Source organism: Engraulis encrasicolus, chromosome 4 (assembly GCF_034702125.1).
Source record: "Engraulis encrasicolus isolate BLACKSEA-1 chromosome 4, IST_EnEncr_1.0, whole genome shotgun sequence".
NCBI lineage: Eukaryota > Metazoa > Chordata > Actinopteri > Clupeiformes > Engraulidae > Engraulis > Engraulis encrasicolus.
Window position 1 is genome coordinate 36,479,019 of NC_085860.1, and position 22,500 is coordinate 36,501,518.

Consider the following 22,500-nt stretch of genomic DNA (forward strand, 5'->3'; position numbering starts at 1 on the left):
GTTAGATAATCCAGCTTCACATACAGTATTTCACATGCAACATCAGCAGCCACCAGTTCTCCCTCCTCAGGGGGAGTGGGATGGTTCAGGGGAGGGACACGAAATGGAAAGACAAGAGAGGAAGATGGTAGCGATGGAGAAATGAAGAATGACTGCAGGAGAATTTATATGGGTCAGGCTTGCATGGAAGGTGGGTGGGGGTTGGGGGGGGTGAGAGAAAAAGAGAGAGAGACTCCTACAACAAGATGACAGCTGAGGAAATTGGAAATAGAAAAAGACAGAGGTGAGGAGGGCAAAGCAGAGGTGGGTATGCAAAGAAAAACAAAGGCTGACAAGAGTAAACGAAAGACATAAATATGTAAATAACCCATCCCTTTTTCCCTCTCAATTCATCCCTTCTTCTCATATCGCTCTATTTCTTTCTCTCCATCTTCCTTCCATTCCTTGGTTACTCTCTCTCTGTCTCTCTCACTCACTCGCTCGCTCGCTCGCTCGCACGCACGCACGCACGCACACACACACACACACACACACACACACACACACACACACACACACACACACACACACACACACACACAAACGAGGGTGCAGGCAGCCGAGTGGAATAACTCCACCGTGTCGACCCTGAGGGTTCACATGTCTGTTAGAGTGTGCTGGCATCACACATCACACACAGAGCATGAGCGCACTCTACATACCCCCCACGCCCCACCACCCACAGACACCTCAACTGCTACTGAGATGAAAAGCACTGAAATCCTGGTGGTGGTACATACTTGTAGACATGCTATATGCACACACACACTTAATTTACATTTCATTACTAAAGGCCCTAAGGGGATAACTAACCGGCGCAACAATCCACCATCAGGACCAGAGGCCTGATTGCAATTAGATAAAGTAACGGCTTTAATCAGTACTGTGGCCCATTGGTAATGAGGACATGCATACGCACCGGGGGTGGCTTTCGGTATTATAATTGTAAGTGTGTGTGTGGTGGTGGGGGTGTACGTCTGTGGGCATTTGTGTGTAATGAAATAAAATGTAGTACATGTGTAAGTGATGGTGTGTGTGTGTGTACTTGCGTGAGTGTGTATGTGTCAGCTTGAGAGAGAGACAGAGAGAGAGAGAGAGAGAGAGAGAGAGAGAGAGAGAGAGACAAAGACAGAGATATATAGACAGAGACACAGAGACAATGACAGTGATAGAGACACCGAGAGAAGGGGTGAAGTTTAGGAAACAACTGAACTGACCCGTTCTCCGATCTCCGTCTGGTCTCCCTGTGGCAGGATGTCAATATCCGGCTGCAGGGAACAGGCATCTATGACCGTCTGATATCTACACACAAGACAAGAGGACAGCATACAGTACATACAGTATATACTGTACACTTAGTAGAACACAGTGGCCTATTTGACCTTTAACCTACTGTCCACTTCCTGTTTTGAAGATGTTGGACACAAGCACACACATACGTACACACACACATGCAAGCACACAAGCAAGCACACACGCACAAATTCACGCACACACATACACATGCACATACATACATCGCACACACACCATTGCTGAAATGAACCTTCACAGTCCACACCACAAGTGAAACCAGAGATGTTTATCATAACCTCTGCCACTTGCTTAGCACTAGCTAGTCTTATCGATTACATTCCTCAGAAACTCTAGCACCTGCGCCTGTAACTAAAAGCCCTTGACACACTTGGCACAATTGATGCTGTGATCACAAGAGTTGAAGTCACCAAATGTTCAGATGGTACAAAGGTACTCTAGTTGCATTTTCACACGGACAGAGAACTGTGCCAGTGCTTGTTCCCATACCTACCGACAAATGTGTTCACACAGTATGTGACTAGCCACGAGAACAGGCCACGAACAACTTTGAAAATTGCAAATAAAGATTTTTTTTCCCGCCTTTTTGTGTGATTTAATTTTTTTGCATTATCTGCAAGTTGAGGTATTGAAGAAACATTGCGCAAGAAAAAAGAAAGTTTTCTTGTGGCTATACCCATACGGTCTGGAGCATCCTGGAACTGAAAAGTTGTTTTTTTGATGGTTTTCTAAAGCAACAGGTGCAACACAAAGTTGAGGTATTGAAGAAACATTGCGCAAGAAAAAAGAAAGTTTTCTTTTGGCTATACCCATACGGTCTGGAGCATCCTGGAACTGAAAAGTTGTTTTTTTGATGGTTTTCTAAAGCAACAGGTGCATTGAGAAGTGCTCCCTGGAGGAATGGAAGGACGGACAAATCTCCCTTTGCCCATTTTGTTATGTCTTGGAAGCAATTAGCCTCCCTCACATGACGTCAGACACACTCGATTCGATTCAATGTATTGGAGGCAGGAAAAGTAGCATAGTCATATACTCACTCACACCCCACTGTTTTCGATGGAAACCGGTAGTCATTTTTACGATCATGCTGTGACAAGAAAAATGTCAACTTGTCGAGCTGAAAAAGGCTAATTGGTCTGACTATAGGCCTGCCAACACACTACAATTCAAATGTGGCATATCAAGTCATCGGCATCACATCATACATAAACACTTCCTCTGCTAGCTGTCTGGTAACCAATATCCTGCTCTCTGAGGCTACAAGGCCACTCGTCATGCTCGAGTTAACAGTTCCATGGGAAGATAGGATGGAGGAGGCACAGGAGAGAAAGAAAGAGGGAGAAGTACCAGGAGCTCGTGGAGGACTATTTAAGGAATGGCTGGAGGACCATATGCATGCCAGTGAAGGTGGGGAGCAGTGTTGCCAAAAAAAATCAGCCAAAGTCGCTATTGGCTCGCTGAGAAGTTGCTAGAAGTCGCTAGATAACGTCATGACGTTATGTATGACGTCACAGCGTCACACACGTCACGCTGTTCTATAGAAAACGTGCCCACATGCCTACCAGGGCTTGACACTAACTTTTTCGCTTGCCGGCCACTATGGCTAGTGGTTTCCCCCGAATCACTAGCCATCCTGCTATTCTACTAGCCAAAAATTAGATTTTTTATCATCACGCTGTACATCTAACCTCAGAAGATGAGGTGCTTAAAGCAAGAAGATGAGTGCATGGGTTTCTACATTGAAATAAAACAAACAAATAGAAACTGAGTAAGTGAGCCTTTTCTTGAACTTAAATACAGACAATTGATACACAAAGGGCAACGTGCAGAATATACAGTATTCTGATATGTCATACCATAGAATAAGCTACCTGTCAAATTGGCTTGTGACACTGAAATTGTTTACCAGCATTTGGCCGGTTGGCAGGTGCCAGTGTCAAGCCCTGATGCCTACGTTCATAATACAAATGTGCAGTGCTAGCTACTTTTTGGAGATCAGAGCTAACCAGCAGCCCTGCTTAACTGTGGGAAACGCTTCTGACTGTGGCGCAGAGTTACAATTATGTTGAAAAACAATGATTTTGTCACTGAAAAGGCGCATTTTAAAAGTTGCAAGATTCACCTAAAAGTCTCTTCAGGCGCTAGATTAGGTTTTTAGTCGCCAGGGACGGAAAAAAGTTGCTAAGTCTAGCGACAAAGTAGCTTATTTGGCAACACAGGTGGGGAGCTGGGGATTTGCCAGCCACTCCCTGAGCAATGCCTACGGCACACTAGGCATAACCGGTGCCAATCTAAAGAGAGACAACGCAGAGGCGGCAGAGAAAGTGTCCAGATGTCTCTGGCTGAAGAGGGGAGAGAGGTGGGAGAAGTAAAATGCCACTTGAACACAAACCGGGGTCTGATCAGCCCAGGTTGGGTCATCTGGATGAGGATGTCTGTTGTGAGATCTGAAACACCCTGTGACTCCAGGAAACAACACTGATACTGTGTAAAAGTCGGTGCATCAGGGTTTGTTTGAAAAACAGGTAAAGATTTATAAGAAGTCCGCCTTGCTATGCCAATGGGAACAAACGGTAGTCTACCACTGTTTGAAAAAGTAATCCAGTGGAAGTGTGTAGGCTGGTGAAATGGCCAGGATAAGGAAATGTGAAATAAAAAGGGTTAAAAAAGACAGGGGAAAGAAGAAAAATGGGGCTGCAACTAAGGTGAAACACGTGGGCAATGAATAGAGTGATGCACACAAGGAGAAATGGGAGAAGCAAATGACAAAGAGCAAACATCAGAGTCCATGTATTATTGTAACCATGGCAACAGGAAGTCAGAGGCTATTTGGCTTCTCAAGAGATGGACCATTAGGTAGGCAGCAGAAAGAACAAATGTGTATGTTAGTGTGTCCTTAGGTGTATGCATTTGAGAGAGAGAGAGAGAGAGAGAGAGAGAGAGAGAGAGAGAGAGAGAGAGAGAGAGAGAGAGAGAGAGAGAGAGAGAGAGAGAGAGAGAGAGAGTCTGTATTCATGCAAGAGTACAAAGAATGAATTTGGTATTGATTTTGGGTGGGGTGTAACTACAAGTATGCATGCAGTCATGCACGCATATATGTGTGTGTGTTGTTTGTGCACATGTCTGTGTGTCCAAGTGTGTATAAACGGAGGGCAAAAAGAGAGCATATGGTGCTTGTGCAGCCAAGAGGCAAAGTAAATCACAGACAAGTTGACACATCCAAAACAACATAAGGCTTAAAGCCAGTCTCCGTTTATTTAAAGGGCTGCCTTCAACAGCCTGCTGAACACTTTCACAGCTCACAACTGCTGTCGCATCTGGCACCACAAACTTGTCAGCTCTCCATCTGAATACCCTTTGCTGTACAGATACCAGACAGGGCCAATGGTTTACAGAGCCATACAATATACTACATACTTAGACCTACTGCAGCGACATGGTGTTAACTATTGTAAAATGATTTGTGATCTAATACTTGAGGCAGCCATTGCCTAATGTTTAGGGAGACAGTCTTAGGACATTGTTGGCTCAAATCCCATGACATCCATGGACAAAGTGGCATTGGCCAAGGCACCTTAGCCCACATTGTTCCAGGGATTGTAACCAATACCAATCTAAATGTGCTACGGTAAATGATAAGCCTCAGCCCTTGGCGTGCATCCCTGCTTTTGCACAAAGTACGTTAACAGACCTGGATATAGATGAATGGACTTAATTAAGTTAGCCTAATCTGTTCTCTGACCTGCGGTTAATACTTTAGTACTTATCCAATTTAGACTGGATCTGGATCAAGACCGACATTGTTACACTGGCAGTGAGTGATTGAAGTCAGCTCTCCAATGATCGTTGCAGGGCTATTAAGTGTACTATGGGTACATTCCCTTACTTACAATGTACTTTGTAATTCATCTGCCCTCAGGCCCTTGATTTGTAAGTCAAGTCAAGTCGGCTTCATCATCAGTTTCTTCATATGCAAAGGCCATACGAGGAAATTGATTGACTCCTTGTTTCCTCCATTATCTCCCCTCCACCCATGGATCAATCAAAGAAGAAACTAATGAACGATAGAGGAATCAAGCACAATCATGCAGCCTGCTTTCTCTGGCAACTCTCCTCTCTCCTCCACCCTTGTCCTCACACCTTCTTGTGTACTGAGACATCCTTCTCAATGATACCCAAGGCATACGGTTGGAGGATGGAGGAAGCATCCAGAGGATAGATATTGAGATCTAGCCAGAGAGTATAGGACACTCCACCCAAGTCCATCTGTATAAGTCGCCAAGATGGCCGCTTGGTGGCCATCTTGGTGACGCCTCAGGGAAGCTATTTCGGGCCGCTATTTCTCTATATTTTTCAACTGTGCATGAGCAACATTTGTTTGTGAGATGATTGGATCAGTGACGGCGCAGCTCAGTAGACAATTGCCTCTTTTTTTCAGAGAGGAGGGAGACGTGCAAGCACACACCATATTGGCATGAATCGCTCCTGTGCATTTCTATCAAGTGTTTAGTCTCATGTAGAATGTCTCTGATTCCACTCTCAAACCCACCTCTCCTTGATCAAGGGCATCTCGAAGGTGATGTTCTCCACCAGGGTGGCGTTCAGGAGCCAGGGCCTCTGGGAGGCGTACGCCACCGAGCCTCTCTTTCTGTCACAGGGGAAACAAAACGTAACAGTCTGAGACTACATAGTATCGCTGTATCCAAGTGCATTGGTGTGCCACAATTATTTTTTTTTAATATTCTAAATCTATTTGCAATATATGCAGGGGTAATAGTGAAAAAAAATCCTAGGCCTGAACTTATTTCCCTGCTCTAACGACGACGACAAGATACTGCAAAATGACGTAACGTAGGCCTATTTTGACACAGTATTCAAACATTTAATAGCCTGTGTATGACCATTATTCAATCCTGATAGTAGGAAGAAAACCCTGAAACTGTAACATTTTCTGAGATAAGAATAACCTAATGGCTAATTATTATCAATGTTTTTATTTTTGCAAACTCTGTCAAGCCTGAAATCAGGCATGGAGCCTGAATACTATCAGCCCTGTATATGGGTCTCTCTCTTACTGCCACGGGGAAACAGGTTTACAGTTTGCAAGTTAACAAATAGGGCCCTATGATTTCCGTGATACGGAATCAAGGAATGTGGACATTAAAACGGAATTTGGTCATAAACGCGGAATTGCGCGGAATTTGCACATTTCTTATGATAATATTAAAAATCCATTATTTTCGTCATCAGTCCAAAGACATGTCAACCACAAAATGTGTCTGGTCACAACATTATGTGGCCCACGCGAGGTGATGCACAAAAGTTCTATGCGGCATAGATCCATGATCCATGTCAGCGCATGAACGAATCTCCTGCGCTTTAATTGTCTCCCTTCCTAACACTGGCCCGTCAGTGCAGTGAAGAAATCCCCAAACTCAACATGTCAAAAGTAGGCAAAGTTTCCCTAGTAAATAGTTCAGGAATAAGCGCGTTTGTTCTGTCCGTTTGTTACCACACATGCGATGCGACAGAAAGGACGGACGGCTGGCTCTCCACTACGATTTCATAAACAATGAAATCATCCTGTGTGAGGCATGACTTTGGAGTATGTTACAATGGATGTGACCGTTGAAAAATAAAAACTGTTCAGGCAATGCTTCGATCCTGTGTTGTTAACTTTGTTGGCCATGAAGTATAGTGACCAAAACTTTGAAAACGGTCAAGTAATCCTCAGAGGAAAAGGTTCATCTTTGAAAACATGTGTTCGTGTGAAACGGTAGACGGTAGCTTTTCAAGGCAATATAATGCCTGCATATTACTTGACCAAAACTGTACTGTAATGTAGTAGCTGCACGTTGCAATAAAGCCAAACTTATTCGAGAGAAACTGATGCAGCCCCCAGGCAAGCCCGACTTCAGCGCAGCAGAGGTGAAATCCCCTCTCGTTGGGTGTGTGTATTATATAGTATGTGCGCATACACATTTCAACTACCGTATTAACTGGAATGTTTTTGAGGGTTGATATTACCAAAAAATCAGTAGATAATTTTACTTCTCTTTTCTGTACCTTTCATTCAACCACGAGTGGCTGGCTCTGTCCAGTCACCAGTAGGAACTAAATAACTAAAAAAATAAGATTTTTTGGGGGGTGAGAGGTGAAAATAAGCTCAAAAATGTAAAAAATCCGATATGACAAAAATAAATCAGAAAAAAAGGAATTTGAGAAAAAATACAACTGAATTTGAAAAAAATTAAAACAGATTTCATAGGGCCCTAAACAAAGTTGACAAAGTCTGAAACGCCATGGTCCAAGCTACTATCTATGTACTCAAGTGCATTGGTTAACACATTTAAATTTTATTTGCAATGTGTGGGTATCTCTCTTCCTGCCGTGGGAAAACAAAAAGTTTAGAGTCTAAGAATGAATTGCCCAAACCATTGTTATTGCCAAAGCCATTAACCATTGTCTCTTCCTGTGTACTGCAAATTGCATCATTTATTTGTAATATCTCTGTGTATTCATGTGCATTGGTGCGAGACTAATTTTCAAAATGTCCTTCAAGCACAGTTTCAATTTAAAATCCAAAAGTCTGTCTTACACAAAGGAAGGGCTTACCTGATGTCACCATCTCCAGCTGCATCTCTACTTGTGGGACTGTCAAACACACACACACACACACACACACACACACACACACACACACACACACACACACACACACACACACACACACACACACACACACACACACACACACACATTAATCACATTTCGCCTTATCTATAGGCAGGTGGTTGGTTTCTACGGCTAATTAGGTGTACACATTTGGGGTGAATCAATGACCCCCAACTAATGCAATAGCACTTCCACTACTCTTTAGCCTAACAAGAGGGTATTTGAGGCAAAACCACAAGCCCCAAGCTTTTGGACATCTAAGCGAGTTTTCCGTAGTACACTAAAATCATTAAAAAACTCAATGCTGCACACAAATCAAATAATACGAACACATTTGAACTCAGTATCAGATAATATTTTGGCAATGTAATATTTGCTTACATGCGTATGTATACCACTGGTCTTAAAAGGTCCACAAAGGTACATATTGTCTATTGTATTTAGCATATTGTATATATTGTATAGAACACTGCTGTGTTATCCTGTGTGTGAGGTACAATCTACCGCAGTCAAATTCGTCGCACATTTACTCTTCAACAAGAGATCTTTTTCATCGTCACACTGAAAGCAGAAACATTCCATGTTGGTCTGTACTATAAAGTGCAATGATCAGCAATATCCGTGCCACATCCGCTGGGACGTGGGAGTCCTTACTGCGTCCTTGTCACTACACTACCAAGCCGAGGGGGAGGCTGCTGTGAAAACTGTGGGGGGTCGGCATCCAACCGAGACCACGCAGCATAAAGCACAAGGCCTTGGCCAACAACCAACTTACCGACATACTGTACCATACATACGAACGTTGTACCATATGTGCCCTGTTTTAGTCAATGACAGTCAAGATGCTTCCTATTAAAAAAGCCAGACTCCACCACACTACCATGCAGAGATTGCTTCATCCGACCAGGTAAAATAAGCCGGAAGTGTATAAATGAGAGGGAGATGACTACAAATTAACATAAGTATAAACCCAAATGGTAGCATTTTCTAGCAATGTACAGTGTGTCTCCAGGTATTCATACGTAAGTCTTGAAATGCCTAAAACCACTTCCAATGGACAGAATGTCTGTTTTTTTCTCATTCTGTGCTGGGCTGGGGCTATGCGGTGCAAGGCAGATAATGAGGTGGAGGGGCAAAGTCCTGTCACATCTTCTCCTGGTAATGGCTCAGGGAGATAACCAGTGAAGTGGTTACAGAGCTCTGAAGACCATCTACCAAATCCTTTTACAGCCCTACAGGATGTGGACTGGATGTAATTCTGTGGCCGTTCGTGTTTCTCCCCTGCTTGTCGGCAGAGCAGGTACACATTCCTAAAGGCTCACAGGAGGAGAGCTTGCTCCTTTAGAGGTCATGAAAGAAAAGCTGCAGCCATGCAGCAAACCGCATCAAGGGTGAACGCGTTTAGAGGACAACAGCACAGTAAATGTTGCAGCATTACCTCTACACATGGAGAGTCAAATGTAACACCTTTCTAGTCCCTCTTTTTTAAGTGTTGAATTAACACCGCAAAATTGTACCGTGAACAACACACTTTCCTCTCAGATGTACTGTAAGCACTTATCAGAAGACTGATTACTGTCAGAGGACACACTCAGTGGGAGTCCTTCAGAGAGGGCTGCAATGCAGCTCAGGTCCTTGTTCTTACTGCTTTCCAGCAACCTGCAAATGGTGATTTATTTTTGGCTACTACGGGCAAGAACACTTCCCACTGACTAGTTCCATTTAAGCGTCAAGTAAGCTTGCAATTCCCACTTAATATCTTACCATATACTCGTACTATATATTGAAATGTAGTAAAGACAAATATATTGGAAATGGCATTTGGTAGATATAAAAGGGGGAAACAGAAAATACCTCTCATCACCTTCAGAGTCCGGGGTTGGAAGGCTGCAAAAAAGGAAACAAAGCAAGGGAACACTTAATTTTATGGATTCTTTTTTGCCATACGATACGATATGATACGGTACAATATGATACGATAGTACTTAATTGTCAGTTTTCACTAAAATTATTTTTGTATCCCTGAGCAAGACCGTGTTTAGGCTCTGAAGAAGACAGTAGTCGCAACGCGTCAGCCCGGCTTTTTAACTTAACCAGCAGTGTACCTTGGAATTTTTGGTAGACCTTATCAACAGCCACCACTGGAGCTAAGTCTGGCCATAATTTTAAGCAGCTTTACTTCCTTGAGCCAAAGTGCACCTGCATGAGAAAAAAGTGAAGCAGCACTCCTCCATGATCAACATTCCTTATTGAACAGTTGATTTTCTTTTGCCTGAGCAATACTTGTTTAAGACAGGACATACCATACGCATCACAAGACTATTACACATGCGCCTTAAATGCATCTAAAAGTACATTAATGAGAATGGAATATTAATGTATGTACTTACAGTGTACATTCCTGAACCTAACCAATGTGGTACACATTACAATGTAACGTGCTGATACATACTTTTTAAACTCTGCTTAATTACAGTAATGTAACAGGAAAAAGGAAAATTAAGTACAACCTAAAACAATACAGTACAATCTAAACATGACATCCATGCATGACTGGAAATAACGGCCTATTGGACCACACATTTACTGTACTGATATCTCACAATTAGTCTTCCCAGCAAGTACTGTGAGGCTGCTTTGTTTGCTTTTCAGCGGAGTGACACAAAAGGCCATTATCTTCCGCTCCCACAGAGTCTGAACGTGACTGAGGAGGGGGTCATTGCGCTCATGAATAACGCTGAGAAAACACGGAGAGGGAAGAGAGATGAAGACTTCCTCTCCCCACAGGGAAATAATGTGTAACTCACTCCTGACAAGAACGACGTACAGAGAAGAGGGCAGGAAGCCCATTCAGAAGCTTCACATAGGCTGACTATAGCTATGGAGACTTTTCACAGTAGAGGTTGACTATCTCTTGGACACTTCGCACAGTAGAGGCTGACTATAGCTCTTGGACACTTTGCACAGTACAGGCTGACTATAGCTCTTGGACACTTTGCACAGTAGAGGTTGACTATAGCTCTTGGACACTTCGCACAGTACAGGTTGACTATAGCTCTCAGACACTTCGCACAGTACGGGCTGAATACAGCCCTGAGATACAATACTGCACACAGTGACCAATGTAATCTTTTCATTTCATTTCAGTCTGTCTTTTTTAGAGAAAATAATGTGTAAATCTTGTGGAAAATGTGTGGATAGTATGCATATAAACGTATCCCAAAAGGACTGTCTCGGATGCTTGAAACAACTAAACAAATGAAAAGGATCACAGTGCCGTGTCACAATTTATTGGATGAAACACATCCGTTTGGCTGAAACATTATTCTACATGTTTCATCAAATAAATGAAGGTGAGGGAGTGTGCAGATATTTTGTATTCTTTTTCACTCTTGACAAAGAGACAAGTAGGCACTTAAGGCCATTCACAAGCTTGAAATGTCCTGAATGTAGCTCTGAATCTTTTCAGAGTAGCCAGCTTGATCATTTTCATCTTTGTGTTCTGTGGGAAACAATGTATAAAAGGTGCACATACCGTTTGTCAAAATAACAGTCTCGGGTCCTGGATACAAAACAGATGAAAAGGAAAAATATCTATCCACATGCCCAATAGCTCCATAGGCTGTCATTTATTTGATAAAATGTACACGTTTCAACCAAACAAAGGTCTTTCTTTGATATAATGCACCTGACACCTGACAAAGACCTTCATTTACGCGCTGGAATGTGCAAATTTTATCAAATAAACCACAACAAGGAAGCTATTCGGTCTGAAGACATTTATTTTTCCTCCTCTTAATTTGTTATTTAGTCTCTCCTGTCAGAGGCAGGAGGGCAGTAAGCCCATTTACTAGCTCCACCACAGCTTGATTGTACGCTTCATCCACTTCACACAGTGACTGGTGTAATCATTCCTGTCTCTGTGTTCTGTGTGGTGTGAAAACAAGATCCAAATGGTTTCTGCAGCAATTTCTCACGAGCCAAATAACTAATCCGTACCAAATTCCTAGAAGGCAGGCAGGGGCATCATGGTAAACAATGTGGTGTGTAGAATGTCCAAGGAACAAGGGGACAGGCTCACCTAATGCTAATGTAAACACACACATACATGCACGCACACACATGCGCGCACACACACACGTGCGCGCACACACACACGTGCGCGCACACACACACGTGTGCGCACACACACACGTGCGCGCGTGCGCACACACACACACACACACACACACACACACACACACACACACACACACACACACACACACACACACACACACACACACACACACACACACACTGTCACACCACCACAATGTCACAGCTGTCGCAGGCTAGGCCAGTGGCATGGCATTTACATGGCCTCAGGCAGGTAACACTTTTAGCTGTCCATGACTTTTCACAGATGGCGTCCCCTGAGAGGTAAACATAGAAAGTAGCTCACTCACACTCACTCAGCTGACCGAGTGTTAAGCCCACTTTGCTCATTCATTCCTATTCTTTGTTGAGGCTGATTCACAAAGGCACAGCGGTTCAAGTCATGCATTGATTTGTATTGATTGGGCGATACTGGTTATTGGTAATAGTTAGGGAAAAATATTGATCATCTTCCGGCATCTCACAAATGCCAATTTCCATTCCCCTCGATTTTTTGGTTTTAGAGGTAGACTAGTAATCTGCTGTGTCCGACCAAACGCATGGACACCTTGTTAATTGTGAGTGCCAGAGAATGCACTGACCACGATGGGGAATGACATGTCACTGACTGACACTTGAAAGGGCATTGGTGTAAAGGACATGTACAGGTCAGTGTTTTTGCTTGAGAGAACACACGGTTGAACACACGGTTCATGAAAACAATAAAAATGACCATAAATAAACAAATAAATAGATAAGTAAATAAATAAATAAATAGATAGATAAATAAATAAAAACCCACTTTTCACACTCCAGATGACCAATTAGGCGTCTGTCTGATAAGGGCTAGATTTTTAATTAGGTATGACTCACAGGTCAATTTACGAATTAATTAATTGATTATTTTATTTAGTTTCCGGTGCGCCTGGTGAATGGCTGCAAGTCGAGTAGCTCCGTGTTTTGTCTCTGTTTTTCGTCTTTTTGTATTTTTCTACTTATCTCTTTCTTTAATCCTGAACACCACACGGTGTCTTAAATTATATCCTATGGATATGGATAAGTTTGGAGTTCGTCCGGACAACGGGAGACTTACATACTCAAGGAATCAGCTGATGGCACTTCGCAAGTCTCCATGCGCAATCCCAGCCAACATTCCGAAGGACTTGTTTTGTTTTCGTGTGGAAGACGCTCTGGAGGAGCCGTACGTATTAAACGTCGGGAAAACAAGTGGAGATGTAAGCCCCCTGTTCCCGCGATTGTAATGGGAAATGTGAACTCTCTAGCCAATAAATCGGACGAGCTGGCTGCTCTGGTTAAGGATCAGAGGGAGTACCGTGAAGCCAGCTTGATCTGTTTGACCGAAACATGGCTGAACAACAACGTGACGAACGCTGAAGTTGAACTGCCCGGCTTCAGTATGGTAAGACTGGACCGAGATACAAAACTCGCGGGAAAGAAGAGGGGTGGGGGACTGTTGGTCTACATCAACGAGAGATATTGTAACCGAGGACATGTCACTGTGAAAGAGACGTTTTGCAGCAAGGATCTGGAACTGGTTGCTGTGAGTTTGCGTCCCTATTATTTGCCTAGGGAATTCACGCACGCCATGTGATCTGCGTCTACATTCCGCCGCGGGCTCTCCCAGACACAGCGTGCGACATCATCCACGCTACTGTTGCCAGGCTGCAAACACAGCACACTGACGGCCTTTTTTGCAATTTTCGGGCGACTTCAACCATGTCACTCTCAACAACACACTGACAAACTTTTATCAGCATGTGGACTGCGCTACAAGAAAAAACAGGACAATTGATCTACTATACACAAACGTGAGGGACGCATACAACGCTTCCCCCCTTCCCCCCTGGGCTCCTCTGACCACAACATCATACAGCTACAGCCCGTTTTACAAACCAAGTGTACAGAGGCGCCCCATCACAACACGCACTGTCAAGTGTGGACTCCAGAGGCAGAAGAGGCGCTGAGAGACTGCTTCTAGTCCACACACTGGAGTGTACTGCAGGACAGTGAGAACTTGGAGGAGATCACTGATTGCACAGCCGACTACCTCAATTTTTGTATGGATGTCGCAGTCCCAACCAAGACTGTGCGCTGCTTCCCCAACAATAAACCCTGGGTGACTAGGAGGGTGAGAAGAACTCCTGAAACACAAGAAGAAGGCCTTCAAGGAGGGCAACGCTGAGGAGCTGAGGAGTACTCAGAGGAGCTGACGAGAGAGTTGAGGGCTGCTAAGGAGGCGTATGGGAGGAAGGTGGAGAGGAAGATGGAAAGCAACCCAAGGCAGTTATGGCAGGGCATCAGAGCGATGACCGGTTCTGGAGCCAAGAGTGGAGGGGCTGAGGGCAATAAAGACAGAGCGGATGAGCTTAATCTGTTCTACAACAGATTTAACTGCCCATCCGAAGACTGCACGGCTAGCGGCACAACTCCCACCACGCGGTGCCCCCCTCCCCACTCTCCCACCACTGAAGACACCTCACCACCTTTGGTCTGTGCAGCCCACCACCTCACCCATCCCCCCTCAGCCCCCAGCAATCACCACTGGACCTCCCTCCTCCTCCTCCTACCTCCACTGAAGTCCCCTGCACCTCTCCCATCCCCCCTCAGCCCCCAGCACTCACACTGGACCTCCCTCCTCCTCCTCCTCCTCCTACCTCCACTGAAGTCCCCTGCACCTCTCCCATCCCCCCTCTCCCCCCAGCACTCACACTGGACCTCCCTCCTCCTCCTCCCTCCTCTGAAGTCCCCTGCACCTCTCCCATCCCCCCTCTCCCCTCTGCTTTCACACTGGACTTCCCTCCTCCTTCTCCCACCTCCTCTGAAGTAACCTGCACTGACACACCGACACAGATGGAACCTCTCCCCTCCCCCCCCCCCACTGCAAACGGAGCAGCCACCCCCCACCATTACGACAGGACAAGTCAGGAGTGCACTGAGAAGGCTTAATCGAAGGCCAACGGGACCTGATGGGGTCAGCGCCAGACTCCTCAAGATCTGTGCAGAAGAGCTAGCTGAGCCACTGCAACACATTTTCAATAAGAGTCTGCAAGCGGGTAAGGTGCCCACACAGTGGAAAATCCTCATGCCTCATACCTGTCCCCAAAAAGCCACACCCCAAAGAACTGAATGACTACAGACCGGTAGCCCTCACATCACATATAATGAAGACATTCGAGCGTGCACTGCTGCTCAACATACTGAAAACCCCAAGTTCACCACGCCCTAGACCCACTACAATTTGCCTACCAGGAGAAGGTGGGAGTTGAGGATGCTATTTCTGTATCTGCTGCACAGAGTGCATTCTCACCTGGACAAAGGGAAGCAGTGCCGTTAGAATCATGTTCTTTGATTTCTCCAGCGCCTTCAACACAATACAGCCACTCCTGTTGAGAAACAAACTACTGCAGATGGGAGTGGAGACGGGGCTGGTGAACTGGATCACAGACACCTCACAGGAAGGCCCCAGTTTGTCAGACTAGGCGACCTCACGTCAGAGACTGTAATCAGCAGCACTGGAGCTCCACAAGGAACGGTGCTTTCCCCCGTGCTGTTCACCCTGTACACCACTGACTTCAACTACAACACAAAGACCTGCCACATGCAAAAGTTCTCGGATGACACAGCCATTGTTGGATGCATCAAAGATGGGCAGGAGGGGGAGTACAGGGGACTGGTGGAGAACTTTGTGAAATGGTGCAGAACCAACCAGTTGCGGCTGAACACCACCAAAACCAAAGAAATGGTGATCGACTTCAGGCGAACCACCCCACCCCTGGGTGCCTGTCTCCATTGAGGGGGAGACAGGTGGAGACAGTCTCCACATACAAGTACCTGGGTGTTCACCTGGACTCTAAACTGGACTGGTCTGCTAACTCACACGCACTGTACAAGAAAGGACAGAGCAGACTCTACTTTCTGAGAAAGCTGAGATCTTTCAATGTGTGCAACAGACTCCTGCAGATGTTCTACCAGGCTGCCATGGCCAGTGTGCTCTCCTATGCTGTGCATGCTGGGGTGGCAGCATTAGGAAGAGAGATGCTGGACGGCTTGACAGGCTGGTGAGGAAAGCAGGGTCTGTGGTAGGCACAGAACTGGACGCCCTCACAACCACAGCTGACAAGAGGACACTTAGCAGATTAGACTCTATCCTGGACAACTACACAAGCACCCCTGTACCCAGTCTTCGACAACCAGAGAAGCCTGTTCAGCCTCAGACTGCGCGCCATCTCCTGCAAGACAGAACAGGCTGCGAAAGTCCTTTTGTACCCAGGGCCATCCAGTTATTCAACATTGCACAGAAGGACACACAAAGAGAGATCGTCATAGGGGACTGGACTGCATAACAGATCCCTCTCCTGCACACTTTATCTACCTGGACTCTTTACCCTATGACTCCTCCTCTTTCATTGGAATGCACAGCTGTGTGTGTGTGTGTGTGTGTGTGTGTGTGTTTGTGGGTGTGTGTGTGTGTGTGTGTTGGTTGTGTGTGTGTGTGTGTGTATGTGTGGGTGGGTGGGTGTGGGTGTGTGTGTGTTTGTGTGTGGAGAGACACAGTTGACGTGTGTAACCCCTTGGACTACTGATACTCCTGGACACTTTGATGATAACTTTGTCTTGGCCACCCAGCACGGGTGACACTATGTACACTTTATTTTTGGTGTGTGTGTGTGTGTGTGTGTGTGTGTGTGTGTGTGTGTGTGTGTGTGTGTGTGTGTGTGTGTGTGTGTGAGAGAGTGTGTGTGTAGTGACACAGGGGGCGACACCCCCCCCCCCATCCTTTTTCCAAGGAATACTATGGACATTGTACTAGGCAGAGAGACTATGGACACTCCTGGACACTTTATGAACACTTTGTCTTGGCTTCTATGTGCCACTTGGCTAAGGCACATGTTAACACTGTGGACTTTTTACACTTTTTATTTGGTGTGGGTGTTGTGTGTTTGTGTGTGTGTGTGTGTGGTGTGTGTGTGTGTGTGTGTGTGTGTGTGTGTGTGTGTGTGTGTGTGTGTGTGTGTGTGTGTGTGTGTGTGTGTGTGTGTGTGTGTGTGTTAGAGAGAGATGCCTTGGCAAAATGTATGCAACAGTAAGCTATATATGATTATTTTTATGTGTAAATATGTGTATTATGTCTTGTGGGTAATGTCTTTATTTATGTGTGTATGCTACTTGGCACCTTAATTTCCCTCTGGGATCAATAAACGATACTCTACTCTACTCTACTCTACTCTATTTTGCGAATATCTGCTTCTCAGCAAGCCTCAAGAGGCAATTACAGCACGGCAGACAGAAAGACAGGAATTAGGCTTGAGACTGATTTGCTGTTACTGAGTGTGTGTGTGTGTATATGTGTGCCTGTGTATGTGTGTGTGTTTGTGCGTGCGTGTGTGTGCGAGAGTGTGTGTTTGTGCGTGTGCATGTGTGCGTGCATGCATGGATGCGCGCACGTCCGTGTGTTGTGTGTGTGTGTGTGTGCGTGTGTGTGTGTGTGTGTTTGTGTGGGTGGGTGTGCGAGCGTGTGTTTGTCTGTGTGCGTACGTGCGTTTGTGTCTGCAAATTTGATGTGTGCACCCTGCTGGTACAGACATGGACGTGCAGCAGTGGCATGTCACCCCCGCAGCTTGGGGACCCCACGGGATGCTGTTTGACCGATGACTGAGTTGGAAAATGGGTAATGGAGCGAATCAGCCACTTTTTCCCAGCATCTTCAGTGTCATTGTCATGATACATGATGAAGATAAGGGTCTCTCTGGAGGATGAGAGGGCACAATTTGCAGGGTGTGCCTATTGGCCTGTTGGCTGTGGATCAGAGGGCATAGCGGGTAAGGGTAAAATAATCTAATGCCATGATATTCTTATCTGACCTGCTGTTTGCCCTGGGCTGCATCAAAATAACAGCCCTGCGGCCCGTCGCCATTGTGTAATTATGTACAAATGACCTCCAGTCAGCTGATGTTCATCGCTTGAAGTGAATACCCCTCCCGCCTTTAGCCTCCTCTAGCACAACAAATACATTTCAAATGCTTATATGTTACCAACATAAAATATTTGTTGTAAAGATGGCAAACACACTGACTTCTTTATATACAGTGCATACAGTAATGTAATAACTCTGAACACTACTCTAGAAATGAATTGGATAATCTACATACCTTTTATTTAGGACTACCTTAGAAAACTTTGAGTTGAGATAAGTGGTCATTAATAATTTTCGGGAGACACCCTTTCAAATTAAATTGCCTGAAAGACAGGAATGCATTGACTCTTGAACAGGTACATTCAATCACTGCCAACCCACGGAGACTGACTGATAATGGCATAAACCTCAAAACAAATGAAGCACATGCAGCTTCGTGTCAAGTGTGCCGCCTGCCTGTACCTCTATTTCTCTCCAGACATTCAGATGTTTACGTCATTGACATGACTGATAGGTAGCGTAGTAGATGAGGGACCGGTGCTGCAAGGATACAGCCTGCGATGGATGATGCTGTCACTCTATTTTCCACTGACTATCAAGGACAGCACAGCACAGAGTTATCATCGCATTAGAGCTTAGATCTCTACCATTCCCACTACTAACCTCCTCACCTCTCTCGCTCTGAATGGAGATCGTATAGTCCCTTTATGGCCGTTGGCGTGTTTGAGAGGTCAAGAGATGTCTGGCAGGTGGCCAGAAGATGTAATGAGGGGGAAGCTTAAGACAACAGTCTGGGTGAGCCCTCATAAACAACAATGGCTGACATTTAGTATCGAAGTATCTGAGCATGTGAAAGTGAAGTGAAAGCCCACCTTGGAAACTCCAACTCCCATGGTCATTGTGACACAGCACTCCACAGCACACAAGTGCACACTGAACACAACAAAATTGCATTTACGCCTCAGCTGTGCAAGGGGGAAGCCCCCAATGACAAGGAAGCAGCGCAGTGGGACGGTACCATGCACAGAGTACCTCAGTCATAGAGGAGGATGGAAGGCACTGGTTAATTACTACCCCTGCCAACCTGGCGGGTCGGGTGTCGAACCTTTGGGCTACAAGTCTGCCACCCCAACCTCTTACCCATGACTGCCCTAATACATACTATGAAATGAATAATTATTTGCATACTATGGTCATGGTGGTTTTAATCTTAAAGTCAAGACAATCAGGTCCGTCAAAGACAGTTCAATATGAAAATGCATTCGTCAAACAATATTTAAATGTGTATTGTATATTATAATGTGTACATGTAACCAGGGAAGCCCCTAAGGGGAGGGCAAATGGGACAGTTGTCCCAGGCAAAATTGGGTCCTCATTACATTGATAGTATTGGGTGGGGGGGCCTTTTGGATGACTTTGTCCTGCACCCAGCCAAAGCAGTCAGTGGCCCTGCATGTAACATTCACAATGCCTTCGTAATGAATTTTGGCAGATCACTGTCATCTGCGAAATTATACCCTTTCCACAGCAGTCGGGGGCTTAAATTATTCATTACAACTCACCAATGTCAGTAATGTGAGTGTATGACTATCGGTGTCCCAAGGTGACACATGCGGCTGTCTTAGTATGTATGAGAGTGTGGCTCTATCTGCATTCAGAGGAGTGGCTTATACTTCTGAAAGTCTGCAAAGTGTGTGTGTGTGTGTGTGTGTGTGTGTGTGTGTGTGTGTGTGTGTGTGTGTGTGTGTGTGTGTGTGTGTGTGTGTGTGTGTGTGTGTGCGTGTGTGTGTGTGTGTGTGTGTGTGTGTGTGTGTGTGTGTGTGTGTGTGTGTGTGTGCGTGCATGGAGAGAGAGAGAGAGAGAGAGAGAGAGAGAGAGAGAGAGAGAGAGAGAGAGAGAGAGAGAGAGAGAGAGTGCTTGTATGTGTGTGTGTGTGTGTGTGTGTGTGTGTGTGTGTGTGTGTGTGTGTGTGTGTGTGTGTGTGTTTCGGTATGCGTGTGTGTTTATCTCACTTGTTCCAGACTACAGTGCCTGAGATCCTCTGCATCTCTCCCAGTGCAGCCAGCAGTAGAGAGGACTTGCCACAGCCCACCTGGCCCACGATCATGGTTAACTGGCCTGAGAGAAACAAACACACACACACGCACTTGCACACACGCACACACACGCGCGCGCACACACACACACACACACACACACACACACACACACACACACACACACACAGACACCTCAGCCTCACATGATCAATGGTCACTATTCTATTTCTTAGATGATAATATCCAGAGTGTGTACCCGTGATTTTCTGCATTAAACCAGTTTATCTGCACAACACAGTATTTATGCATATTTGTAGATACACTACATCGAAAATGTCCTTAATGCTGCACACACACACACACACACACACACACACACACACACACACACACACACACACACACACACACACACACACACACACACACACACACACACACACACACACACAGGGCTGGGTAAAATAATCGATTTAATCGATAATCGATCGATTTAATCTAAAATTCACATAATCGATTCACAGGGCACAAAATCGATTTTTTGGTTCTTTTTCTTTTTGTTTCATTTAGGTCTATGGAAAATACCCAGTAGGTATTAGTCAATTAGGCCTAGGCCCACTTATTACAAATTAGCAATCTGTTAACACTGTCAAGCCACAGCCCTTTGACATTTTTATATAAAAATAGGCAACCGCATCTTTATGGGCAAATTCTGGCACCAAGAAGGGAACGGATTGAATTGATTCGGAATGAATCGAATCGAATTGAATCGTGATTAATCGATTCAAAGCCCTAAGAATCGAAATCGAATCAATACAGGAACATGGCTGTGATACCCAGCCCTACACACACACACACACACACACACACACACACACACACACACACACACACACACACACACACACACACACACACACACACACACACACGCACACACACACTTGTTATTTACAGTGAACATATACAGAACACTGGACACCTACCAAATGGGACCTTGATGTTAATGTCGGACAGCGTGGGAGGTCCATCCACCCAGGTGAAGTAGCCACTGGTAATCTGCCCAAACAGAAGAGAGGAGAGAGGAGTTGTTGAGGGGAAGAGCTCTCCAATGAATACAGTCTTCTGGGGCCAAATGCACAGAACTTGCTCACGCACAAAAAAACTACGGTACCGTATGTGCGTACCTTCTCACGCAAAATGTTATATAATGTACTTCCATGTCCACTGAATTTCATGTTAAAGTGATGTACAAGGAGAAAATGCGTGTGCGCGTGAAAATGTGTTTATGCACGAGTTGATGCATTTGTTTTTTTATTACATGTAGTGTGTATCTCTCTCTACAGATTTTCGCATGCATAAAGATTCAGTAGAAATCTTAGTCCAGTCTTAGTACATAAGCCTGGTGTGTGAAACCTGGTTCATCCGTTGAGAAGTGAAAAGTGGCACTCTCAAATATGTATAGATGATGGTTGATGATGGTTTATGATTTTGGCCAAAGAAAAATTATGTTTCTTAATAAACTACCAAAAAAACCTGTTTCAACAGCTTAAGATGGGCCACCACAGACTGCTTGGCTTTACAGACTTCTTGTGAAGAAAAATAAATCTGTAAAGTCAAGCAGTGAACGGTGGCCCATCTTTAACTTTTAAAGTGTCTGCTCTGCTTACTCTGCTGTCAGTATAGCACCTGCCCTGAGATGACACATTTTGGAGAAAAAAAAAAAGTTTACTCAAGAGTGCGGGGCTTTCCACTACTCGAGCAGCAGAAATGGTCTGCCTGTGTAAACACTGGCCCTGGGAAACATGTGGCTCACTTGTACAACACCTTTCGCTGTGGGCAACAATCAGTAGATGTATTTGGTCTATAAACAAACAGTGAAGATAAGAGAAATAGAGAGAGAACGAGAGATAGAGAGATAGTATGTGAGAGAGAGAGAAAGGGAGAAAGGGAGAAAGGGAGAAAGGGAGAAAGAGAGAGAGAGCGAGAGAGAGCGAGAGAGAGAGAGAGAGACAGACAGACAGACAGACAGACAGACATACAGACAGACAGAGAGAGGGAGAGAGGGAGAGAAGTATAGAGACAGAGACAGAGAGACAAGCAAGAGATGGCATGGCATGTCCCTAAAAGTCAGTGAAATCCTCAGGTGTAATACTCAGTGAAAGCAAGGCCTACTACAGTACCAAGATGCTTAAAGCATTAATGCTCAGAGTAAACTTAAATTGCATAGGAAATTGTTATGCAAATCACATGTTTCTTTATTTCATTTACATTGACTATTTAGGGAAATCAGTGAAAAACTCGATTAATGATTTGGAAATCAGTGTAAAATGGGGAAAAAACGATTTACAATATGCTTAC

General features: G+C 44.9%; 1 protein-coding gene across 1 annotated transcript in view; it reads right to left on the bottom strand.

Annotated features, from left to right (window-relative positions):
* The window catches only part of abcc8 (ATP-binding cassette, sub-family C (CFTR/MRP), member 8), a 118,651-nt gene that overhangs the window by 45,729 nt on the left and 50,422 nt on the right, over positions 1-22,500 (bottom strand). The window contains exons 16-21 of the mRNA XM_063197349.1: positions 21,126-21,198; positions 20,113-20,218; positions 9,883-9,915; positions 7,969-8,007; positions 5,903-6,001; positions 1,257-1,341 (exon numbers count right to left, since the gene is read on the bottom strand). Of these exons, the coding sequence (XP_063053419.1) occupies positions 1,257-1,341; positions 5,903-6,001; positions 7,969-8,007; positions 9,883-9,915; positions 20,113-20,218; positions 21,126-21,198 (435 nt within the window). The remainder of the gene's footprint in view (positions 1-1,256; positions 1,342-5,902; positions 6,002-7,968; positions 8,008-9,882; positions 9,916-20,112; positions 20,219-21,125; positions 21,199-22,500) is intronic.